Source organism: Procambarus clarkii, chromosome 1 (genome assembly GCF_040958095.1).
Source record: "Procambarus clarkii isolate CNS0578487 chromosome 1, FALCON_Pclarkii_2.0, whole genome shotgun sequence".
In the NCBI taxonomy this organism is placed as follows: Eukaryota; Metazoa; Arthropoda; class Malacostraca; order Decapoda; family Cambaridae; genus Procambarus; species Procambarus clarkii.
Window position 1 is genome coordinate 45,120,223 of NC_091150.1, and position 24,832 is coordinate 45,145,054.

The following is a 24,832-nucleotide window of genomic DNA, read 5'->3' on the forward strand; positions in this document are numbered from 1 at the left end:
TGTCTTTCACTTCCTTTATATCTCAGTTTAACACGCTGTGATATGCTCTCTTGAACATTATTTCTGACCAATTGGTGTGAGGCACTTTGTGTTTGTAATTAATTCACTCGCTGATAATGAAATATATTGTGGTACTCTAGCCACAGTTTACTGGCGTAGGCGTAGGGGGCAGAACTAGACTCGGCCCCATGCTCGTAGGGGGCAGGACTAGACTCTCAGCCCCATGCTCGTAGGGGGCAGAACTAGACTCGGCCCCATGCTCGTAGGGGGCAGGACTAGACTGTCAGCCCCATGCATAGATAACATGTACGAGTGACACACGCCCATGTTAGGTCAAGTGATGACAAGCTCTTGATGTTCACTCTAACCCCGTCCCAGAGTGTAGCTGGCCAGCACCACTGCTCTCTCTACCCGAGATTGTTAATTATAACTAAAAATGGTAGGTTATGAGGACATGTTGTAGTGTGTTAATGGTTTGTGGGTTGGGTTATGAGCCGGTGTTCCTTTACCGGGCAAGAGTTGTGCCTGCCCTCTCATGCTCATTGTAATGGAGCAGTTCAGAATTTTAAGGGTCCCTGTAGTACAGTCGGGTTCGTTCTCGACACACAATCTACGCTTCCGAGTTCGAATCCCGGGCGGGACAAAAATGGTTGGGCATATTTTCTTTCACCTAATGTGAAAGTTCATCTCACTGTTCACCTAGCAGTGAGTAGGTACTCAGGAGTTGGTCAGTTTGTTGCGGGGTTGTATCCTGGATGGGGTCAGTAATTCCACCTTGGGGGGGGGGGGGAACTTGATAAAAGCCAAACTTGTATGAATACACTCAGGCTTCTTGTCCCCCCGACACAGTGAATTATAACCAGTATGACTGGTTATACCGACAGCATACATATAACGGACGCTCTCACGTCCCTCGGTCGCCTAATGTATTTAAGATGTTTTTACACAAAGTTATTATTACCGTATCGTTAAGGCTTGGTGAAAAATACAGAATAATACATTAGTAAGATAGGTGACTGAGAGTGAGGAAAGCATAGGGTTGGGTAGAGTAGTCAAGTGTTGTAACAGTTCTCTGTGAGGTAGAAAATGACCACTTTACGGATGCTGTGGTGGCGTAGCATGACGTAGTGAAGTATAGGAACCTTAACACGGGAGGCCTGGGGCAAGAAGTGAGCACCTGCAGGCAGGTGTATGTTGGTGGTGTGGGACGCGCTACTCTCCACCTGCTTCTTCACCTCTTGCTTCCCCGCAGATGCTCACAGCTGCGACGAACTCCACACCCGCTCACACAGATTCGCTCTCCAGAACTTCCCTGAGGTGTGTGGGACGGAAGAGTTCCTCTTGCTGCCATTTAAACAGGTATATACCATTTGTGTCTCGTACAGGTGAGGTGTAGCTCTGGCACATGTAAGAATATGCCCTCATTAAGGTGAGATTGTAGCGTGTTGTAAGGGAAGTGAGTAAGGTGACCAGGCCATGTGTTCCAGGTGGAGGAGTTGATTGCGTCTCCGCAGCTGAACGTCCCGTGTGAGGAGAAGGTCTTTACCGCCGTCGTGTCCTGGGTCAAGCACGACCTTCCCGAGAGGCAGAAGCTGGTGCCAGAGGTGAGTGCCAGCAGGCACAGTCAGCTTGGCTCCACACCACCTTTTCACATTTATGAATGTCTTCCATAAATTTTCGTATATACGCGTCTTTCATAAAACACAATACTGAACTGCACAATGCACACAGTCGTTCACTCACTCCAATACCATTCCTAGTTTGGTAGTTAAGAGGTATGTTTCGTAAGGTCACGGGGGTCATGATCTCATCATTCGTGGGTGTCATTATAGACCCCCAAGCCCCCACACCCACGTTAACCCCCCTTCCCGCCCACACACCTGACCAACATGTACACATGGCACCTCAACCTGCCTCCCACAGCTGCTGAAGCACGTGCGGCTGCCGCTCTTGTCGAGAGACTTCCTCACCTCCAACGTGGACGCGGAGCCGCTGGTGAGGGAGAACCCGTCGTGTCACCACCTGCTGCTGGAGGCCCTCAAGTACCACCTCCTGCCGGAGCAGCGCGCCACCCTCACCTCACCTCGCACTCAGGAGAGGCAGCCTGAAGGGGTCAAGCCATACCTCTTTGCCTGTGGTGGGTAGATGTGCCTCGGCTGGGTTGAGGATAGGCGGGATACAGGTTGCTGGAGGGATAACTCCTGCTTAACTACAATATTATAATATAAACTATTTATTTAGTTTCATATTCCTAATATAATTAATTTCCGTTCAGGGACAGAAAGCCTGTATGTGTGAATATATATATTAGCAGATCATTTTGAATGGACCCGGAATTCTAGATTGTGCGTAGAGACCGAACCCGACTGTACTACAGGGACCCAAGGTCCTGTACTTTCCATAGTATATATTAGTACCTTCAACTCGACTTTAGATGCTAACATGTTTACTAGCATTGTCTAAGTATGCTAACTTAGTCTTTAATATCTGAAACAACAAATGTGGTTTCAATCCCCTATCAGAGTGGTAGAGGGTGCTGGTAGTACAGTCGGCTGCCTTCTCGACGCACAATCGAGAATAACGCGTTCAAATCCTGGGTGGGATAAATAGTTGGGCACATTCCCTTTCACCTAATGCCTCTATTCACCTAGCAGTGAGTAGATATGCAGGAGTTGGTCAGCTTGTTGTGGGATTACATCCTGGACGGGGTCAGTAATTCGACCTTGGATGGGGGGGGGACCTTGATTAAAAACCAGTCGTATATATGAATACACTGGCTTCCTGTCCCCTCGACACAGCGAGTTATTAATTATTATACATCACTAACAGCCTCTATGCTATTTAACATTAACACTGTAGCAACTTTTAACATCACTCGCAGTTTCTAATATTGGTACTACAGTTTCATTATATATAATGTAACGTCTTTAAACCGGACTCTCCCGCTTTCTATCATAAGCACAAACTTATAATAATGCTTTAAAATCTCTGAATATTGAGAGCCATTTTTAAATCGGCAAATTATCTGACATCCTCTATTACAACTTCAACATTCTGTTAGATTATATTTTCATTCACTTTCTAAGACTAATTTTACCAGTCCACCCACAGTTGTGGGTGGACTGTGTAGCATTCCCTGAAACTCTCCAAGATTCCACCCACTAGCATGCCATCTTAGCACTAAGGGTGATGATCAACTAACATAACTAACACTTCCTTTGGGCAGGTGGAGGCAGCCTGTTCGCCATCCACAGTGAAGTGGAGTGCTACAACCCTCGCACTGACCGCTGGATGCCTGTAGCCTCTATGAACTACAGGAGGTGAGTGAGTGTGTGTGAATGGGAGCGAGTGTGTGTGTGTGTGTGTGTGCATGTGTGTGTGTGTGTGTGTGTGCATGTGTGCATGAAGCAGTGCAGTCATTCATTTGGTCAGTCTAGTTTCCTTCCCCTTCCCCAGCGTCCTACATCATTGCACCTGTCATAGCTTTCCCTTCAGCTTCCCAAACTCCTACTCTACCACCAGCAAACTCTAATGTCTAACCAAGCAACAAATAACCTTCCTTCCCTCTGATTCCATCACACGGCTTGCATTTCAATAACCCCCTCCTTGTTTAAATTACAGGTCACGCGCTGGAGTGATCTCTCTCGGACGGTACCTCTATGTCATGGGTGGATATGACGGGGCATGTGACCTGTCTTCAGCTGAAATGTACAACCCATCCCTCAACAAGTGGCTCAACATCACAGCCATGGGGACCAAAAGATCCTGTTTGGGCATCGGTGTTACCAGTGGCCTAATCTACTGTGTTGGAGGTGTGTGCTTAGCATGTAGGAGAACTGAACATCTGCCTCGTGTTATGACCCGACATCCAAGGGTGCAGAATATGGTCAATTTTCAACTAATTAGAATTACCTGAGGGGGCGGCCACCATCTCTTTAGTGGGCTTGACAAGGACAAGCCAATGGCTTGTCAAAGGTCCCTCCATTAGTCCTGATGATTTTGTTGAGCTGGATTTTGAAATAGAGCCGTGTTTTGCCAGCTATGAAGAAGAGAATAAATAGACGGTATACAATTTCCTCACGTATCAGGAACGGTTTAGGGCCACAGGGCTAACACTGCAAACCAGGCATAACCAGGCAGCTCACATTGAAACTTTTAAAATGCTGAACAATTTGAAGGATGTTGATCAAAAAAATCCCCCACCATGATGAAGTGATTTGATGAAATATGTGCCCAAAATGGTCAACGAGAGCTGTTAGTTTAGTTTAGTTCATTTATTATGCACCCCATACCCAACTTGTGGGCGATAGTGGAAAGAGTTAGAGGCACATAATGGGCTTAGGGGGCTGAACCCCACAATTCATTTAGCTAAGCAAGTTACAATCTTGATGAGCTAGTTACAAAATTCAGTATAAGTCGTCATATCATCAGTGGGTTCGAGATCGACCACAAGTACAGTTTCTAAATTAAGCGACTGACATATGTGGAGAGCTAGTGTCACAATTGATATGTACAATCACTTAGTTACTATCTACAGTTAGCAAACTGGGGATATTTGGCTAAAATTTCTGGTAGCAGATCATTTTGAATGAAATATTTTCACATTTTTGGAACATTGGTTATAGAATAGTCTCTGAATTCCCGTATCTTTTCGCACTCCATCACATAGTGACGGAGGGTGTTCGAATAATTTAGTTGACACAGTTTACATTTGGTCAGGTCTACATCAGCAGATAATGAGAATTTCCAGAGATACTTGTAACCGAGTCTAAGCCGAGCAGTAGTAACATCTAGAAGTCTGCTGATTTTATTGGATGATCCATAGATGTGTGGCTGCTCTTGCATGATAGTATGATGATAGATGGAATTACTGGTGTCAATTTCACTTTGCCTCAGATCTACAAGATCTTGTTGAAGTTCTCGGTGTACTGCTGCTCTCAGATTGCTTATTGACAATCCAAGTTTACACTCAACGTCTCCTTTAAAGGCAGATTCTTTGGCTAACTTATCAGCTATAATTTATTATTATTATTTACTGTATTATTATTATTTATTTTAGTATTTATTTTGAATTATTATTTATTAGTATTTATTATTAATTTATTGTTTATTATTTATTTTGTATTTATTTATTTATTTATTTATTTATTTATTGCTTATTTATTACTTTAAATTATTATTTAATAATAATTTTATTAACATATATACAGGTACTGTTGTTTGATTTCATATAATGAGAGTATGATTAATGAAAGTTGATACAAATAAAGGATATTAATGGGGGTTGTATTTTTAGGTGCAAGGTGAATTTAAAAGCACAAGACTTTTCAGTAAATATGGTTTAATGCTGCAGATTGCAGGTAAAGAATACTAACATTAGGGTTGGACATATTAATGAGCAAATTATAAACTCATCTTTTGCTCTTAACTAAATTAAATGTTGTGCAAACTTACTTAAATAGGATGGAAGTTATATATTTTAGTTACCTTTTAATGATGGTGTACTGTATTTGTAACTTTAACTGGACTCTGTGAACTTTTGCCATGTGCCTATACCAGGATACGATGGGGCATCGTGTCTGAGCAGTGTGGAGAGGTATGATCCACTGACAGGGTCGTGGACCTCCTGCCCTGCCATGGCTACCCGTCGACGCTATTGCAGAGTTTCTCTTCTAGGTAGGTTTTCTTTTTTGGATAGTGTTCTGTTGAAGCAAGCTGTGTGGTTGGTACATTCTTTGGTTTTAAGTTTTTAACTTTGGTTAACTACAAGGTAATTTATGAAGATAGACACTAACACACATCTTTCTTATAACATGATAAATAAAGAGCAACATTAAACAAACTTGGAGAACAATTTCTCAAATATTGGGATCAAAGAAGTCTTTAAATAACAAACACTCTCCTGTCTAATAACGATGGTCAGCTTTCAGCCTCTGATTCTGCTACTGAGTTCAATAGGTTCTTCTCTTCCATTGGTTCATCCCTTGCAAATGATATTCCATCTTCCAGTACAGACATTAATGACTATCTTTCAGGTAACTATCCACAGTCTCTGTACCTAAAGCCTATTAATTCCACTGACGTCAATGAGATAATCCTTTCCCTTAAAACCAAGTCTGGTGCCCTTGAGGCGATACCAACTTTAATTTACAAAAAAGCCTCCAGATCTTTAGCCCCTGCTATTGCTTTGCTCTTCAACAAGTCACTTGAACTCCAAACCTTCCCAGATATTCTAAAAAAAGCGAGAGTAACGCCTGTCCACAAATGTGGTAATCTCACAGATGTTAACAACTACAGACCTATATCTATCCTGCCAAACTTGTCAAAAAATTTTGAAAAACTAATCTATAAGCAGCTTTACTCATATCTAGCCAAACTCAATATACTTAGCCCTTGCCAATATGGCTTCAGACCCAAAAAAAGCACTAACGATGCACTTATTAGTATGCTTAACTCGATTCATACAGCTCTTGATAAAAATGAGTTCTCTGTTGGGTTGTTTGTGGACCTGCGTAAAGCTTTTGACACTGTCAACCACCAAAACCTTCTTCTTAAATTACATCATTATGGAGTCAGAGGACACTCCCTACAATACCTCAAATCCTACCTTACTGACAGGTTCCAATATGTTTGTGTGAATAATACAATTTCTCCCACCCTACCCATCAACATTGGTGTTCCCCAGGGCAGCATACTTGGCCCTCTCCTCTTTCTCATCTACATTAATGACCTTCCAAATGCCTCCCAACACCTCAAACCAATTCTATTTGCTGACGACACAACCTTCATTTACTCCAGTCCTGATCCCCTTGCTCTAAATGCCACAGTAAATACTGAGCTAAATAAAGTCCATCTGTGGCTAACTGCCAACAAACTCACCCTTAACATTGACAAAACCTTTTATATTCTGTTTGGCAATAAATCCTCTAATCAAATAAATCTCAAAATAAACAATACCCAAATTTGTAACAAATTAGATGGCAAATTCCTTGGCATTCTCATTGACCACAAGCTTAATTTCCAGGGACACATTCTAAACATATCAAAAAAAGTTTCAAAAACTGTGGGCATTCTTTCTAAGATCAGATATTATGTACCACGCCCTGCCCTGGTGACTCTCTCTTACTCCCTTATCTATCCATATCTCAACTATGGTATTTGTGCTTGGGGCTCTACTACCCAAAATCACTTACGTCCTCTAATTACTCAACACAAAGCTGCTATTAGGACAATATCCAATTCTGGCCCCAGACATCACTCGGTACCCCTACTTAAATCTCTGAATATGTTAGACATTAAGTCACTGCACATTCTCTCATGTGTATTATACATATATAAAACGCTAAACTATAATGCCAATCCTGATCTCAAAAGCTTCATAGAAGGTTGTATCAGAACCCATGAGCATCACACCAGAAATAAATACAGTTTTGATATTCCTAGAGTACGACTTAATCAAACTAGAAATGCTCTACAAATCAAGGGGCCCAGAATGTGGAATGACCTTCCCAACCATGTTAAAGACTGTACCTCTCTCAACCAGTTTAAGTTAAAAGCGAAGCTATACCTAATAAATTCCCTGTAACCTACCTTACCCTTCTATTGTCAACCAATGTCTGTTTTTTTCTTTAAAGAGCGCTGTTTGTCGACATAATTGTATTTGTGCTGCTTTTTCATCTATGTTTTCATTTCTTGTTTTCATTCTACTCATTATGCTCAATTAGTATTAAGCTTGTCATTTAAGTTTATCATGCCCGAAACGCTTTGCGTAATAGTGGCTTTAGGCATTGTATGTACTAGCTATACCTATAAGTTAAACAATCCTTGTAAATATTTATTGTATGTATGTACCTTACCTAAATAAAATTGTATTGTATTGTATTGTATTGTTGTATGAAGGATGCCTACTACTGTGCAGACAATTTGCAAGACACATGCAGATAATTTAACAAAAGATTACAGTCTTGGTGCAAAATTCTTGTATCTCTCCAGACTATCATCAACCTTTCCGTTGTGACACATCCAGGCTATTTGTTCAGGAACAGTCCTTATCTCAGTGTTTCTATATACATTAATAAACGGACAATCAAGAACATAATGGGCCAGGGTGTGAGACCTTAACATACCACATAGTTTACACTTCGTGTCATTATCATGAACACCTATCCCATATTCCCAGTAATATTTGTACCCAAGCCTGAGCCGCATGTACACAGTCACTCCAAGCATTTCTCCTTTTACCATAAGTGAAATGGGTGTTTTGACTCGCATACATGTAGTGTTGCATGGTTTGACTTCCCTCATACATTATACCTCTCCTCTCCACTTCTGCCTGTGCCTGAATATTTCTGATTTTGCTTCTTATTTGTCTCATTGTGAATTCGCATTCGATGTCAACTTGTGGTTTTGATGTGGCACGTTTGGCCAAGTCATCCGCCACCTCGTTGAGCTCTAGTCCAACATGAGATGGAATCCACATGAATTTCACATTGTGACCTTTCAGCTGTATCTCGGTTATCCTTTTCTTACAATCCTCAAGTATGGACATGTAGACTGGATTTAGACTGTTTAAGGAAACAAGTGCTCCTCGGCTATCGACAAATAAAAAAAACATTTTTGTCGTCATGACGCACTTCATCCAAACACACCAGAATGGCCTGCAGTTCAGCTTGTGTGGATGATATATAATTACTAAGATAGTGCACCTGTACCTTATACAGTAACTATAAAATACAGCATATAATTTTTTTTTTGTTATTTTGTCACTTTTTATTCCAACAGATAACTGCATCTATGCCTTGGGAGGCTTTGACTCCACAAACTACCAGTGCACAGTAGAGCGACTAGACCCACGTGTCGGCAAGTGGATGTCTGTGCCGCCCATGATGAGCAGGAGAAGTAGTTGCGGAGCAGCGATACTAGGCGGAATGCTCTACTGTATAGGTGGAAACGATGGTACAATGTGCATGTCTTCGGCAGAGAGATTTAACCCCAGAAGGAATACCTGGGAGCCAATTACAGCAATGCATTCTCGTAGGTAAGTGGTAGGCCAACCAGGTGGGGTGAGTAGTTCTTATGTTGGATGATAGCCACTTGAATCCAAGCATTCCAAAAGTTAAACTGTTGATTATCAGGAGAAAGTGCAGTCAGTGTTTTAAATCGGAACTAAGCATTAGTCATAATAAATGGTTAGAAAAGATTAACGTGCATGTGTTGATATGCAGTGACTGGCATTAAGCATTGAATAATTAAACTTCATATAGAATAGGGTAGTTAGTTTTATTTAGTTCATTTATTATGCACCCCATACCCATCCTGTGGGCGTAGTGGAAAGAGTTAGAGGCACATAATGGGCTCTGTCTGAAGCCCACAATACATTTAGCTAACCATGTTACAGTCTTGACGAGCTAGTTACAAAATTCGATGCACATTGTCACATCAACAATGGGCTCGAGATAGACCACAAGTACAGTTTCTAAATTAAGTAACTGACATGAGGAGAGCTAGTGTCACAATTGATATGTTTATCCTGCACACCGCCCTTTGCAAATAATTTAGTTGACACGGTTTACATTTGGTCAGGTCTGCATCAGCAGATAATGAAAATTCCCAGAGATACTGTACTTATAGCCGAGTCTAAGCTGAGCAGTAGTAACATATAGGAGTCTGCTGATTTTATTGGATGATCTATAGATATGTGGCTCTGCTTGCATGATAGTATGTTGATAGATGTAATTACTGGTGTCGATTTCACTTTGCCTCAGATTTACAAGATTTTGTCAAAGTTCTTGGTGTACTATTGCTCTTAGACTGCTTATTGGCAATCCAAGGTTATACTCAATTTCTCCTTTAAAGGCAGATTCTTTGGCTAACTCATCAGTTCCATCATGCATTCAAAGGCCAACATGAGATGGAATCCACATGAAATGGACTTTGTTACCATCATTAATAATTTTGTTGGATTTGTGTCTAGCTTCAGACTCGAGCATGTTAGTTATGTCTTCGAGTTGAGTGCAATTAAGGATTTACCTGATTTTTTTTTACCTGATTTACATGAGGGCCACTAACCCTAGTACGGTAACCTCAACGAAGACAGAAAGCCGGCAGCTTGTCGAAGGTCCCCCATTTGCCTTGATGATCTTTTTTAGGTATATTTTGAAATTCAACACAGTTTTGGCAGTTACGGCTTTGGCAGGTAGGCAGTTCCATGGGTTAATAACCCTGTGGATGAAAAAGCATCTCCTGTTCTCTGTCCTACAGTGTGGCTTGTTGAGCCTGAAGTCATTGCTCCTTGTTCTGCCCTGTCATGCCTGGTTTGCAGTGTTGTTAGCCCTGTGGCCTTCAAGCGTCCTTCTCTGAGAGATGACTTGGCTCTGTTGACTTTTGTTGCCCAGTGTTGCACCTTCTCCAGAGCAGCTACAGTATGTCCTTCTGAAAATGAGGTCGCCATGCTTGGATACAGTAATCTAAGTGCATCAGAGATTTATACAGTTGAACCATTACCTTCTTGTCCTTATAGTCAAAAGCATGCGTGATTATCCCAAGAGTTTGGTTAGATTTTCTGACTGCTACACCCATCTGCTGTGCAACTTTTAATGAGTGGTGGATCTTGGCTCCAAGGTCCCTTTCTTCATCAATCTGCTGTAATGTACTCTAATGCTATTAATTTCATTGTCATGGCATTGGTTGTTATGCCCCACATGCATGGTCTTGCATTTGTCAATATTAAATAGCATTACAATACACAATACACTTAAGGTACATTACACTAACAGTAGAAGTCTAAGAAACAAAATAAACGAATTAAATGCTCTTGGCTCTACAGAAAAAAAATAGATATTATTGCTCTTACCATAATGTGAATGAATGTAGAAAATAGAGAACTATTAGCTGAATATCAGATAAATGGATAATGGATAAATGGATAAAAAAACTTTTTCACACAGATAGATATATTAGATGAGGAGGGGACCCCAAACTAATATAGCACATATCAGTTTGGATAGTTTCAGGGAGCCTTCAGGGTTTTGCCTAATAAATGGTGTTTCATTACATTCAGCGCTGTTTTTTTTTTTTTTTTTATCTATAGAGTTGTTTTCGATATAGATTAGCACAGTTTTGCCAGTTAACCTGCATAGAAGGGTTCCTCTACATAAGAATTCAAGATCACTAGAAATTTCATCTGGGTGGCAATGGAACACATGTTTGGAGGGTTCAGAGGTGGCAGAGGGTGGAGGTAGGGAGCGTGGCAGTTATTGCTTAAAAGTTCCTTCGTGTAGGTGAGCAGCTCTGCAATATCGTTGGAGTTTTTCTCATGTTGGAGCAGCTCTTGCAGCAGCTCTGTTTCCTGCTGTGACTGCTGCTGGTGTTTCTGCCACCGTTCATGAAGGGCAGCCACTGCTTGATCAGTGGAGTGACCCAAGGGAGAGTTGCTAGGGAGGCTGAGGCTGCGATCCGTCTCATCTTGATCCTGTACTGATGTCTGCTGCTGTTCCTTATCCACCACTTCTGGTTGACTGTGGGGGTCCAGCTGTGGATCATGTCCCCCACAGTAGGTGACATTGTCCCAGAACCAGGGACATCTACATTCAGCCATCCTACATCAGAGGCAGGCCCACTGGTGGCAGAAGATAGAGTTCTTGGGGAGGAGCTGGGGCAGTGACAGGTGTCTTTGGAAGAGGGTAGCAGCACATTGCTGTGTTTACCTAGGATTGTTAATAAAAAAAATTGTAATTTTGTTTACTGTACTGTATACTAATATATATTAGAATACTATTAATATCATGCTTTTTCCTAAAATATTGTGATCTATTTTTGTTTGATATAATTTTCTTACTGAAACTGTTTAAAAGTGCTATGGTATATTCACTAACTGTAAAGTTATGAAAAAACTTCTAATTATATAAATTTGAAGTTCTCAACTTTTTCTCCCAAGGAATCCACCACTTGGTGTTCATGAAGATGAGTACAATAGTACATTGTCAGCTTAAAGCAGTTCCTCATTCCTGAAGTACTTTCAATAGAAATATTCTAAATAATGCATACAGATCTACTCAGCTGTTAGCCCACCTTCTTTACAGGTCAACGCATGAGGTTGTGGAGATAGATGGGTTCCTATATGCGCTGGGAGGCAACGACGGCTCTTCTTCCCTCAACTCAATGGAACGATATGACTCCAAACTCAACAAGTGGGTGCTGGTCACTTCCATGCTCTCCAGACGGTACGTGCTATGCATTCTAACATCGAGATATGTAATTATTGTACAGTGGTAGTTACCGATAGATAAGAAACACTTAACCCAGGATGATGCATTGGCGATTTTGGCACAACTCGGATTGTTAGCACATTTCAGGATATTTTAGCACAGCTCAGGTTACACCTAACTTGTTCCAATCATCTACCACTCTGTTTGCGAAAGTGAATTTTCTTATTTCTTTGGTTGCTTTGTTTAGTTTGTTTAAATCTATGACCTCATGTTCTCGAAGTTCCAGGTCTCGGGAAGTCATCCCTATCAATTTTATCGATTCCTGTTACTATCTTGTACATAGTGATCATATCGCATCTTTTTCTTCTATCTTCTAGTTTTGGAATATTTAATGCCTCTAACCTCTCCCCGTAGCTCTTGTATCCATGTATCTGTCACCCATTTTCAACCTCTAAATATTATCCTTCACATTCAGCTTGCTTTTAATGAATTTATAGAAAAGGGCTGGATCTGATTTACATTTGTCTGCTGTACTGTTCTCAAAGTTTCTCTGCCTCTCTCCTCACTGTTGTGTGGTTGTTTCTTGCATCTTTGTATCGCTGGTATGTTTGGGGGTTTGGCCTCTTCCTATAATGATTCCATGCTTGTGTCTTTTGATCTCTGGCCCTCTCGCAATTTCTGTTGAACCAACCCTGTTTCCTAGGTCTGCATCTCTGTTTTGGTATGAATGTTTGTGTGCCTTCATCATATATTTTGTAAAATTTGACATACATCTCATTTACTTCCTTGCTTAGCAACAAATCTGTCCAATTATACCCATGAAAAAAAATTTCTAAGTTCCCATAGTGTCCTCTCTTGAAATAGTGTAACTGTTTCAATGTCTCCATTCTCTACTGTATTATATTACAAAGCGTATTTAATGTCCAATAGGACATGATCACTCTTTCCCAAGGAAGGAAGATACTGGATGTCAAATACCTCTTCTTCTTTCCTGGTGAATATTAGATCCAGCACTGACGGAACATCCCCTTCTCTTATTCTTGTGGCCTGCTTGACATGTTGATACATGAATGTCTCCAAAATGAGGTTTACAAATCTGCCTGTCCAAATGTCCTCTGTTCTTGCCTTGTAGGCCTCACAGTCTATTGCCTTAAAGTTGAAGTCCCCCAGTCCCAATAATCTGGATTTATCTTTGTCAGCTCTTACCATAATCTCTCTCATGACCATTATGAGACCTTCTCGTTTGTCATCCAGTTCTTCATTTGTCCATGTGTTGCTTGCTGGTGGGCTGTAGGCATTCAAAATTATCAGCTTATCATCTGATTCCAGACCTGGAATGCCACTGTCAATATCTCAAGGGTTTTCAATTATTAACTCTTACCTTCAGGTGTTCTTTCACCAGCATAGCCACTCCTCCTCCCTTCCTAGTTTTCCTGTCACGTCTCCAAACTGAGTAGCCCCTTGGGAATATGACCTCATTTCAAATATTTTCTTAAAGTTTCGTCTCTGTTAATGCGACAATATCTGGGACCTTGAGTCGAATTATATTCAACTCCAATATTTCCTATCTCACTCTATCTATGTTGGTATATACTGTTTTCAGTAACATGTTCCCTTTCCTTTTGTTCTTTACACCCCATTCCTTTAATGATTTTGTTATTTTGTCTTTATGTACCATTTCACTAGCTTTCCAGTCCCTGACACTTTGTAGAAAAAAGAAATCCGTTCTTCTTCATTTCTATCCCCATTTAGATATATCTGTAGGGGGTAGTGAACCCCATACTCATCCTGTTGGGGTAGTGAACCCCATACTCATCCTGTTGGGGGTAGTGAACCCCATACTCATCCTGTTGGGGGTAGTGAACCCCACACTCATCCTGCTTTTGGTAGTGGATCCCATACTCGTCCTGTGGGTTGTAGTGGATCCCATACTCGTCCTGTGGGTTGTAGTGGATCCCATACTCGTCCTGTGGGTTGTAGTGGATCCCATACTCGTCCTGTGGGTTGTAGTGGACCCCATACGTGTCATGTCGGTGCTAGTGGACCCCATACTTGTCCTGTGGGTGCTAGTGGACCCCATACTCGTCCTGTGGGGTGTAGTGGACCCCATACGTGTCATGTTGGTGGTAGTGGACCCCATACTTGTCCTGTGGGGGGTAGTGGACCCAATACTTGTTGGGTTCCACTACCAGTTGAGTTGGGCATTGGCCACTTTTATGTTGGGACTTTTCTGTTGGCCGTTTGCCACTTTTCTGTTGGCCGTTTGCCACTTTTCTGTTGGCCGTTTGCCACTTTTCTGTTGGCCGTTTGCCACTTTTCTGTTGGCCGTTTGCCACAAAAGTGGCAAACGGCCAACAGCCACTTTTCAAAGTGGCCAAACGGCCACTTTTCTGTTGGCCGTTTGCCACTTTTCTGTTGGCCGTTTGCCACTTTTTGGTGGTAGTGGACCTATTGTCTTGTGGGTAGTAGTGAACCCCATTCTTGTCCTGTGGGGTGGTAGTGGAAAACAAAGACCCATAATGGGCTTAGGATGTAGGCATTGAAAGTTTATAGTGAGGGTAAGTTGTTGTTAATTGTAATTAAATCTTTGCATAAAATTTAAAATGTCAGTATAAATGAATGGAAGCTTTTTAAAATTCTTTGAAATAATGGTATGTAATATAAATAATAATTTATAATACAGTGTATTACAATGTTTATTCAAAAATATGTATACAAAAAACATAAGAGTAATGTACAATTGTTGGGACAGGAGTTACATAATCTATGAAGCCACTCTTACGCAAAGCGTTTCGGGCAAAGAAAACTTTTACCAAAGGTGTGGGGGTAAAACACTTGATTTTAAAGAAAAAGCTAGCAAAATGAGAGCATTCATGGAAAATAACAAAATAATGCAAAAAATGTGATGCTTAAGGATGACAGGCATAGATTATTACAATATCGATTCAGTAGTTTATTTACATTAATGACAATGGAAATATAGGGTGCAGTTTAGAACAGCAACTGGACTCGCTCATAAGTTTGTATTTAATTAATTAATTAACAGAACATAGAGTAATATAGAAATTTAAATTCAATAGGGCCAACAACAAAAATGAACCAGGAATAGAATGGACTTGAGTTACAATGTCCATCAAAACTAGAGGATCAGATTATGATAGGTATTTAGTGGCTACAGTATTTGTATATACAGTATTTTGTAAGCCACTAATTTAAGTGTTTCAAGCACAACTCAAGATTAATTAAGAGTATCGAGCTTTAATGTTTTTGTGGACTGCTTCATGGGGAAGGTTAATTGTTGGATAAAAGGGACCTTTTGTAAGGCAAACAGGCATTCTGTCTCTAAAAATCTGAAACAATTGAAGCTCTACTCGGCTTAAGTGATCTAAACAAATTTCAGAAATGGTCACAGAACCAGTAAATTCCCCTTGGTATCAAAAATGGAAGACATTTTAAAAGTACAGTACTCGGCAAGTAAGAACTATCATTGAAAATGACAATGGCACAAACCTTAAAATTAATATTTTTGCTGTCAATAATATACTGTATTGTAGCAATACTTTATACTCTACTGCACTAAGATGCAAGTTTAGCTTAATTTCATAACATGTATAAATGTAAATAATGTGAATGTGACTCATCTGAATTATTGGATCCAAACATGGAAACCTCACTTTTATAAAGACATTATTGTACTGGGAAAGGCTTTGGACAGAGCAATGAAAATCATCCCATCACAATTGCAGCATCATACATCACTGACTCATTTTGTTTTTAATCAGTTTGGAGGGTAAAGGAGCAAAAGTCTTCTAGCTTGTGTTATCAGGCTAAAGCTGTTTTCTTTCCCCCTCGGCTCATTTTAAAGCCTCGCCCAATATTGTTTTTCTAGGAACATGACCTTTAAAGCATTTTGCATTCTGGTCCCCAATTGCTGCTGGGAGCACAGGGGGCAAAGTGAAGGTGCAGTGCCCAGTAATCCCATCCTGACCAGGGTTCGAATCCTGATATTCTCACTTGAAAGTATTTGCTATAGTCACTATATTATAGGGTGCTAGTCAACTCACCAGGGGGATGGTGTAGCCGCAAGACTGGGTTGAACTGATGGTGGAGCTGCCAGCTGATCATGGTCGGTTTCCCTCCATCCCCCAAATGAGGCGCAGGTGTGGAAAACGAGCTAGTGACAGTTTCCGGAAATTTTGATTCCTTGTTTACATTAAGACTTCTATAGCTGGTTTTTGAGGCTGTGATATTTGACGGCAGTGTGGTCTGTTTTGTTTCGCTGACTATCTGGGGGCCTTCCTCTGTTGTGGCATAAACAAGTAACTTAATATATAAATGCCACTGCTCCCTATGCCTCTGTGAGGGAGCCAGATTCTGGCTAGTGGTTCCCGGTAGGCATTAGAACTCCACCACTGATGGGACTTGGTAAAATGGCACACTATTAGAGTTACTGTAGTAGCTTTGGGGAGCTACTGGGGCTCACCCAAAAATTGGCCTTTCATTAAATTCAATGCTGGTTTTATATAGATATTCATTGTTTGATGTTACTTTAAAAATTTTGCTGCTGATTTTTGTGGCACTTTATTTTGCAATGTTCTCAAACTTAATTCGTTCTCCTTCAGAGGAGTATTAAACTTTCACATCATTTATCCTAAGGCACTCACTCATCTACCATTCAGTCACTCTTGTCCATCTACCCAACAGATCGTCAGTGGGGGCAGCAGTACTGAACTGCCACCAGCCAGATAATGAATTGACATCCACAGTGAATTTATTCTTTTGTCCAAGCAGCTACCCGAGAAAATGCTGTACATAGGGTCAAGGGTAAAAAAAAAGTGTGCGTGTTTATTTTGTTAATCTCTCTTGTTATCCCTAAATGTTATATCACATCATAGTAGCTTTGGCCAGAGGAAGTATCTGTTCTGTCTACAGGTTGATCTCCCCACAGACTGACTGTGTCACTGACTGCCTGTATCCTCCAACAGGTCATCAGTTGGTGCGGCTGTGTTAGACTGTCTACAGTTGGAGAGGGGGTTATCGAAGTCAACTTGACAGGTGGACCGTTACCCATCTATAGTGTCATAGTGTGTCAGCGGTTAACATGGGCACACTGTACTAGCAAACTTTAGTCATTGACTCCTATGAAGATAAATCTCTTTGGGTAACATTATTTGTCAGTGTGTGTACATTTACTATGACTTTTCAGACTAGTCAGATGTGAATTTTTACTACCAAGTGTGTCATATGGACTTCCGTACAATATTGTGTGCTTTAAAAATTTAGTTACGTGCTAGTCAGTTTGTATAAGTACCTTGTAGCTAGTCATCTATGCCTTAAGAAACTGTTAATCATTGAAACTTTGTAACCAATTGGTCAAATAATTAATATATGAACATGTTTGTTTATTAAGAGAAATTCCAGATAGTTATTTTTTGCAATGTCTGATCAAATAAAGATTGTTAAATTATTATATATTAGATATTATATAAGAAGCATATAAAACATGTATTTGTTTTAAATCAACCATATTATGAAAACAAACACCCCCTGTGGAAGATATATTTCTGCATGTAACTCGTAATCACATCACAGCTCATTTGAGGCTTTAACAGCTATCAGGGGAGTTGCAACCTGTAAAAATGGAGTTTGTGAGTATAACAGCATGCGTTAACACGAGCATAAATGAAAAATACTAAGTTATGGGGATAAATAATCCCAAAAGCAGTGCAAGCCAAAAATTGTTTAGTGCAGAAAGAAACACAATGTTTTCATATTATAGCTGATGACTTCAGAGCTATCTGTACAGTAGGAATTCTTGTATTTTGTACATAAGTACAAACAAACTTAACTCATATTGTTAATGATATTATTTTCTTTAAAGCAATTTTAAAATTGCAAAAGTCATAACTTCTCCCATGTGTATTTTATGTACAGATATTTACATAATTTTTGCCTGATACTGTTAATTGGTAGAAGATCTATAGGCAAAAATATAATTGTTATAGTTAAATTTAATGTTTTGTCACATATTTTTACACAACATTATCATCTGCATGCAAACTTTATTGAGAAGAAATAAATATCACCACCATTAATTGAAATTTCAGATAAATATTTTGTAAATACAGTATATATTATTTTCCCTAAAATTAAATACTCTTAATGATAACTTCAAACTGTTTAGTTTGCACTCTTCTCTTAATTAAAACTTGCAGTCCTTGGAGTGTAAAACAGACTACTGTAGTACTGTAACTTATTAGTGAACATTATATATATTTTGTAAATTCTTCACTGACTTTATTTCCTTTTCTGAGGGGAGCCCCCTTCGGCTTTATGGAGCAATTGGACTGATATGTGATATACAGTGGAACCTCGGTTTACAAACGCCCGTTTATAAACTTTTCGGGTTACGAGCCCGATTTGAATCGGGATACGAACTTTACCTCGAGATACGCGTGCGGCCAACTTAGCGCGTGGTGGCACGGCGATCGCACCTCAGTTTAACAGTGCCTTGCGCCCAGTGACTATCCCGCCTGAATTCTTCGCAAGGATTTACAGTCTTTTTGGACTTTTGGCTATTTGACCATAAAAGTTATTATATATCTCACCATGGGTCCCAAGAAAGCCAGTGGTAAGGTTCAAGGCAAGAGATCACATGTGAGAATGACTATAGAGGAAAAACACGATCGTTCGTAAGCATGACAATGATACTCATGTTGTTGAACTAACTAGGCAGTACAACAAATCCATGTCAACAATATGCACTGTACTTAACAAGAAAAAGGACATTTTGAGTGCTAAAGTGGCAAAGGGCGTATCAAGCAATCACGAAGCAAAGAACACAAATACTTGATGTGGAAAAGTTATTAATTTTGATACACAACAAGGAGTTAGCAGGTGATAGCGTTTCAGAGGCCATCATTTGTGAGAAAGCCAGGGTATTGCACGAAGACCTTGTAAAAGAAAACCCCTGGAACGGGTGCAGATACGAAAGACTTTAAGGCAAGCAGGGGATGGTTTGAAAAATTTAAAAAGTGGTATTCATAGTGTTGAGGTATGAGGATGAGCTGAGCTGGCCAAAAAGTGTTTAATTGTGATGAGACAGGACTGTTCTGGAAAAGATTGCCTAAGAGGACATACATTACCAAGGAGGAGAAATCATTGCCCGGACACAAGCCTATGAAAGATAGGTTTACACTTGTGCTGTGTGGAAATGCGAGTGACGATTTGAAAATTAAACCCTTGTTTGTGTATCATTCTGAAAATCCAAGGGTTTTCAAAAAGTATGATGTGCAGAAAAACCAAATGTATGTGATGAGTTGGGCTAATAATAAGGCATGTGTAATGAGGATTTTTTTTTTTTACGGAGTGGGGTGAATGATGTGGTGTGCCCTGCCATACAAAAATATCTGCAGGAGAAAAGTTTGCCACGCAAGGCCGTGCTTCTCCTCGACAATGCTCCTGCTCATCCTCCAGGCTTGGAAGATGCATTGTTGAACAAATATAATTTTCTCGCAATAAAGTTCCTTCCTAACACCACTCCTCTAATTCAGCCTATGGACCAGAAAATCTTAGCAAATTTTAAGAAACTTTATGAAAGAGCACTTTTCCATAAATGTTTTGAAGTGACTGATGCCACAAACCTCACCCTCAGAGTTCTGGAAAAAACATTTTAACATTTGTAGTGCTTTAAAATTCATTGACAAAGCCTGGCAAGAAGTGACTCAAAGAACCCTGATCTCTGGCAGGAGAAAATTGTGGGCTGAATATAAGACCTAAACTTTGAGGGGTTTGAGCCTGTAAATGAAGTGCCTATTGTTGAAGAAATTGTTACTCTGGGCTGGAAAATGGGCTTGGAATTGGATGGTGCTGATGTGGAGGAACACAACGAAGAACTGACCACCGAAGAACTCGAAGCCCTTCAAAAGGAGCAGTAACAAGAGGCAGCTGAGGATATTTCTTCAGAGGAGGATGGGGCAGTAGAGAATGTTCCTTCCTCAACAATTAGGAAGTGGTGTAGGATGTGGGAAGAAATGCAAACTTTTATTGAAATGACTCACCCAGAGAAAGCTGTAGTAGGCTGATGCTTTAATCTTTTCAATGACAATGTGATGCCTCACTACAGACAAGTGTTGCAAAGAAGGGAAAAACAATCTTCAATGGAACATTTCCTTGTGAGAAAATCAAGCAGTGAGCCACAACCAGAACCTAGTGGTATGCTAGCAAAACGTGCCAGTGTGCGCACTCCAGAGAAATCTTCACTGACTGATGTTATAATGGAAGGGGACTCCCCTTCCAAACAGTAACACCTCTCCTCCTCCCCCCTCCTCACCATCTTCCATAGGCCAACAGGAGTCATCAGCAAGGGTAAGTAATTTATTTATTTATTTATTTATATACATACAAGAAGGTACATTGGGTTTGTGAGAATACATAGCATAGTATTTACAATCTTGTAAAGCCACTAGTACGCGCAGCGTTTCGGGCAATAACTTGAACATACTTTTGAAGTGAAGATTTGGGTGAATTAGGTATAAAATTTACTTTGAAGTGAAGTTTTTGGAAAGTCAGGAATGCATTAAATCATTTCCCATTATTTCTTATGCGGAAATTCGCTTCGGTTTACGAATTTTCAGGTCACGAACAGTCTCCAGGACTGGATTAAGTTCTTAAACCGAGGTACCCCTGTACTGTATTAGTCTGGGTCATCAGTCAATTAGAGTTCAGCCTATCTGGGACCATGAGCCAGAACCTGGCCCCCTCAGAGAGGCAAAGGGAGCGTGGTCTATGGAAACCCCCTTGTACCCATTCCATGTCTGCCATCGACCGAGGTTAGCACCCAGAAAGATAGGCATAACAAAACAGACCCCACATAGTAAGAAAATTTCAACCGAGGACCAAACAGAGGCAGAACTCCCCCGACCTAAAGAACCGAAAATACTGAAGGGGCAGGTCCCAAATCTGCACAGTAAAATAACAACGTACTGGAGTGAACGATATGGAAGAAAATGCAGAATAGAACCAGTGAAGAGCAGAGGTGCCATAGGCACAATCAGAGAACACTGTATAAACATCAGAGGTCCGCGGTTGTTCAACGTCCTACCAGCGAGCATCAGAAATATTGCCGGAACAACCGTAGACATCTTCAAGAGAAAACTAGATTGTTTTCTTCAAGGGGTTACCATAGCAGTCAGCCTGCAGGCCCCTGGAAATCCCCATTGGTGCTCCTTTGACCAATGCATGCGTCTTGTGAGTTCCGTCTGTGCGAGTTTGAAGGTTGCTTTGTGCCCTTGTCTCAGGGTGACAGTCACCCAGTTTGCCTCCGTCATGTTGCCTGCTGGGTCAATAACACCATTGACCCAGAGTCTTGCAAGTCATGTTCTCTGCTTGTACTCCAATTTACCCATTCTCTTGTCACCGAGATTCGGGTACAGGCTGCATTGGCACTGCATACTAGGTTTAGGTTGCTGCAACACGCTAGGTTGGTTGCCCACCCAGATGCCCCGAGGCTGCCCCGAGGCTGCCCCGTTTTAGTTATAGGGACCCGAACTTGGAGGCGTTAGGTGCTTCGACTTTGGTTCTGTTCGTGCTTCTGAATCCTTCCCAGATTGTTGTTGTTCACCCTGCTCTCCCTCCCCCTCCCCCCCTCTCCCCTGCTCCCGGCTCCCAAACGTGAGAGAGTTTCGGAATTGGGGTGGGGTTTAGTTGGTGATGAGACTCGGGCAGCTTCGGGGACTGCCCCATTCAGGTTGGGGATGGAGGCATTCGAGCCTCTTTTTTTTCCTGCCGAGGCTTCCATGTCTTGCCAGCGGACCCCTTCCTCTCTGCCTTTCCCCTGGACTCTGCCTTTTCTTCAGGAGTAGACTGGTGTGGAGGACAGCTCTCCCCCAGGTCCTGGTTTGGAGGATCCTGGGGCTGGGGGGGGGAGCTTGGGCCCCCTTTTGGTCCCGCTTGGGTTTTGGTACCCTCTTTACAGGGTTTGTTGTAGCAGGGGGAGGGGTTTTCTTTCCCCCCCTTCCCTGTACGTGTATGATTTGGGCTCGGCTTCTCCTCGGGTTCAATTCCGGGTTCCCTTGGGTTCCTCGACTCTTATTCCAGAGGGTTTTGGCCTCTCGAATCTTGCCTTAGGACATTTGGGAGGCTCTTGCGGCTTACCTTCTGCAAAATTTGGATTTTGCTTCTGTGATGGATCTGTCCTTGTTTGAGTTCGGTTCTTCTTCCCCATGTTGGGTGCATTTGGAGGTTCCGGAGTCTTCCTGACTAGCAGACTGCTATTTCTTTTCACTGGGGGCGTGGCATGGGTTTTGCTAAACCCGCACGCTCGAGTGGCGGGAGGCAGTTACCGTTCTGCAGGTTTACCTAGGGGGCGAGTTTGAGCATCTTGATGTGTGCTTGTTCGCCCCTGTGCTTTCCTGGGATGTTGGCCTTGTTCAGCTGCACATGCAGGTTCCTGTCCTTTCAGAGTCTGGTTGCTGAGGATTTGCATGCTCGCAGGCATTTGGCTTCTGTGTAGCGCTTCTTTTACCTTCTTGAGCTGTCCTCGAACTGGCTTGAGGAGGATGTGGAGGCGTTAAGTGCCGGGCTTTCGTCTGGTGTGCTTGCCTCAGCAGCTAGGGCGTCGGCCGCACTGTTGAAGCTGTTTGTGGCGATTCTTCAGGAGGCGGTGTCTCTGTTCTTTGCCTCTTGCTTCACGTGCTGTCAAGCAGTCCTAGCTCTCTTTAGAATCCGCTTGGGCCCTGGCGCTTAGGTTTTCTTCGCCTTTTTGTCAGTGGCTAGTTGCAGAGGCTGCAGGCTCCTGGCCGCCCATTATGTGGTCAACATTCCTGGTCCTGTTTGTGTGTGGCTTTGGGTCGCAGGCTGCAGCCAGTTGTCTCGACTTAGAGTTGAGGAGCGAGTGGTTGCCGCCTCCCGAGGAACGCCTTCTTTTACTTGTCTTTGTTTAGGTAGCTCCAGGGAGTCAAAGGGGCTTCCCTCAGAAAACCAGCATTGAATGTAATGAAATGCCATTTTCTGGGTGAGCCCCAGAGGCTCCCTGGCACCCTCCATCCCTCTGGTCAGCATTTTTTGCGTTGTTTTTGATGCTTGGCCTCTGAACTGGAGGTGTTGAGTAGCCGACACAAGGCATCTGGGGCTCACCCTCCCAGGGAGGGGAGGGCGGTGCGGAGAAATTGCAGTGTGTATGATGTTTGCTTGTTCTTTAGGTTGGAGGTGTTCTGCCTCTGTTCGGTCTTTGGTTGCAATTTTCTTACCACGTGGGGTCTGTTTTGTTATGCCTACTTTTCTGGGTGTTAACCCCAGTTGATGGCATACATGGAATGCCCCCAAGAACAAGGTGGGGTTTCCATAGACCATTGCTCCCTTTGCCTCTCTAAGGGGGCCAAGTTCTGGCTCGTGGTCCCCGGTAGGCTGAACTCTAATTGACTGATGCCCCAGACTAATAAACTGCATATCAGTCCGATAGCTCCAGGGAGCTAAGAGGGCTCGCCCAGAAAATGGCGTTTCATTACATTCAATGCTGGTTTTATGTAACCCTAACTTTAGATGTTTTGTGCATTAAAAGCTGCTCTGCAAGGGTTATTTAAGGCTTGGTGAGAAAATGGACTTGAGATAAATGGGATTGGCTATCATGGCTCTGTTGTATCAAGTCATCCTTGTCTGTGATCCAGTTAGTCATATTGTGACCAAGATGCTGGGGCGACAATCCAGCAAAATTAGGTTAAAATTAGGTTAAAAGTCATTTTAATAAATCTGAAATGTCTTATTTCTGTTGAAGCTACAAAAAAGAATATTTCTATACATGAATATTTGTTTGCATTTTTTAATCTAAGCTTAAAGCAAAATTTTTAAATGCTGTATATACCAGGTGCTCATTATAACGTAACCAACAGCTCTAGGCACCACCACAAAAAATAGACAAGATTTCCCCAATAAATTCTGCAGAGGTAAGGCACAAACAGGTAAATTTTATTATTCCAAGAGGAATTGTTTCAAGCCATTTGGAATGATCGACAAAAGAATGGTCGAGGAAATATTTTAGATAGCCAGAATTCTGACTAGTCAGATCTTCAATATTGGAGCTAGTGTGTGCGCCAGAATGCTGTGCCTCCACTACCCACCACTGCCTCTAGTGCCAGACACATTCTGGATGCAGCATGTGTCACAGCTACAGATTTAGCTTCATTATGCAATGTTTCCCTAGTAGAGAATAAGGGCCACAACAACATTACAGTGTGCTATATAAGAATAGCTGTTGTGGGCAACCTTTCACTTTTGTCTCGTTATGCAATTTTAAGTTCAAACAAGATTGGGGGATAGCCACACCAAATCCTGGGTGGGATGGGCAATAACCAAACAAATCCATCTGCTACTTTTGTATTGATTGTATAGCTAGAAAAATGGACAATCTTGCCTAAGATATTTAAACAAATCATTTCTACCTTATCAGTTACTGGGTGTGGCATTTGTCTCCACATTGTATACCATTTGAAAGTACAGTACTTATTTTGTCATAATCTGTAGGTCAAATGTATTTTATGGTTTTAAGTTAATTGTTTCCTAATCATACGAATGCCTCTAATAGTACTATACATTTGTTATCAAAACTGTGTGTAATGTAGCCTTGATTC

The 24,832-nt window shown here is 41.6% G+C and overlaps 1 protein-coding gene across 4 annotated transcripts in view; it reads left to right on the forward strand.

The window, feature by feature from the left end:
- LOC123744884 (kelch-like protein 17) overlaps positions 1-18,493 on the forward strand; it is a 68,531-nt gene extending 50,038 nt beyond the window's left edge. For 3 of the 4 annotated variants that reach the window (XM_069303474.1, XM_045725131.2, XM_069303539.1), the window contains exons 6-15: positions 1,253-1,359; positions 1,488-1,604; positions 1,924-2,137; positions 3,227-3,320; positions 3,622-3,812; positions 5,560-5,676; positions 8,782-9,037; positions 12,081-12,221; positions 16,911-17,043; positions 17,192-18,493. In XM_069303474.1, coding sequence (XP_069159575.1) covers positions 1,253-1,359; positions 1,488-1,604; positions 1,924-2,137; positions 3,227-3,320; positions 3,622-3,812; positions 5,560-5,676; positions 8,782-9,037; positions 12,081-12,221; positions 16,911-17,022 — 1,349 coding nt within the window. In that variant the 3' untranslated portion in view covers positions 17,023-17,043; positions 17,192-18,493. The remainder of the gene's footprint in view (positions 1-1,252; positions 1,360-1,487; positions 1,605-1,923; positions 2,138-3,226; positions 3,321-3,621; positions 3,813-5,559; positions 5,677-8,781; positions 9,038-12,080; positions 12,222-16,910; positions 17,044-17,191) is intronic. The other variant, XM_045725282.2, reaches the window with a different exon arrangement.
- The last annotated feature ends 6,339 nt before the right edge of the window (positions 18,494-24,832 follow it).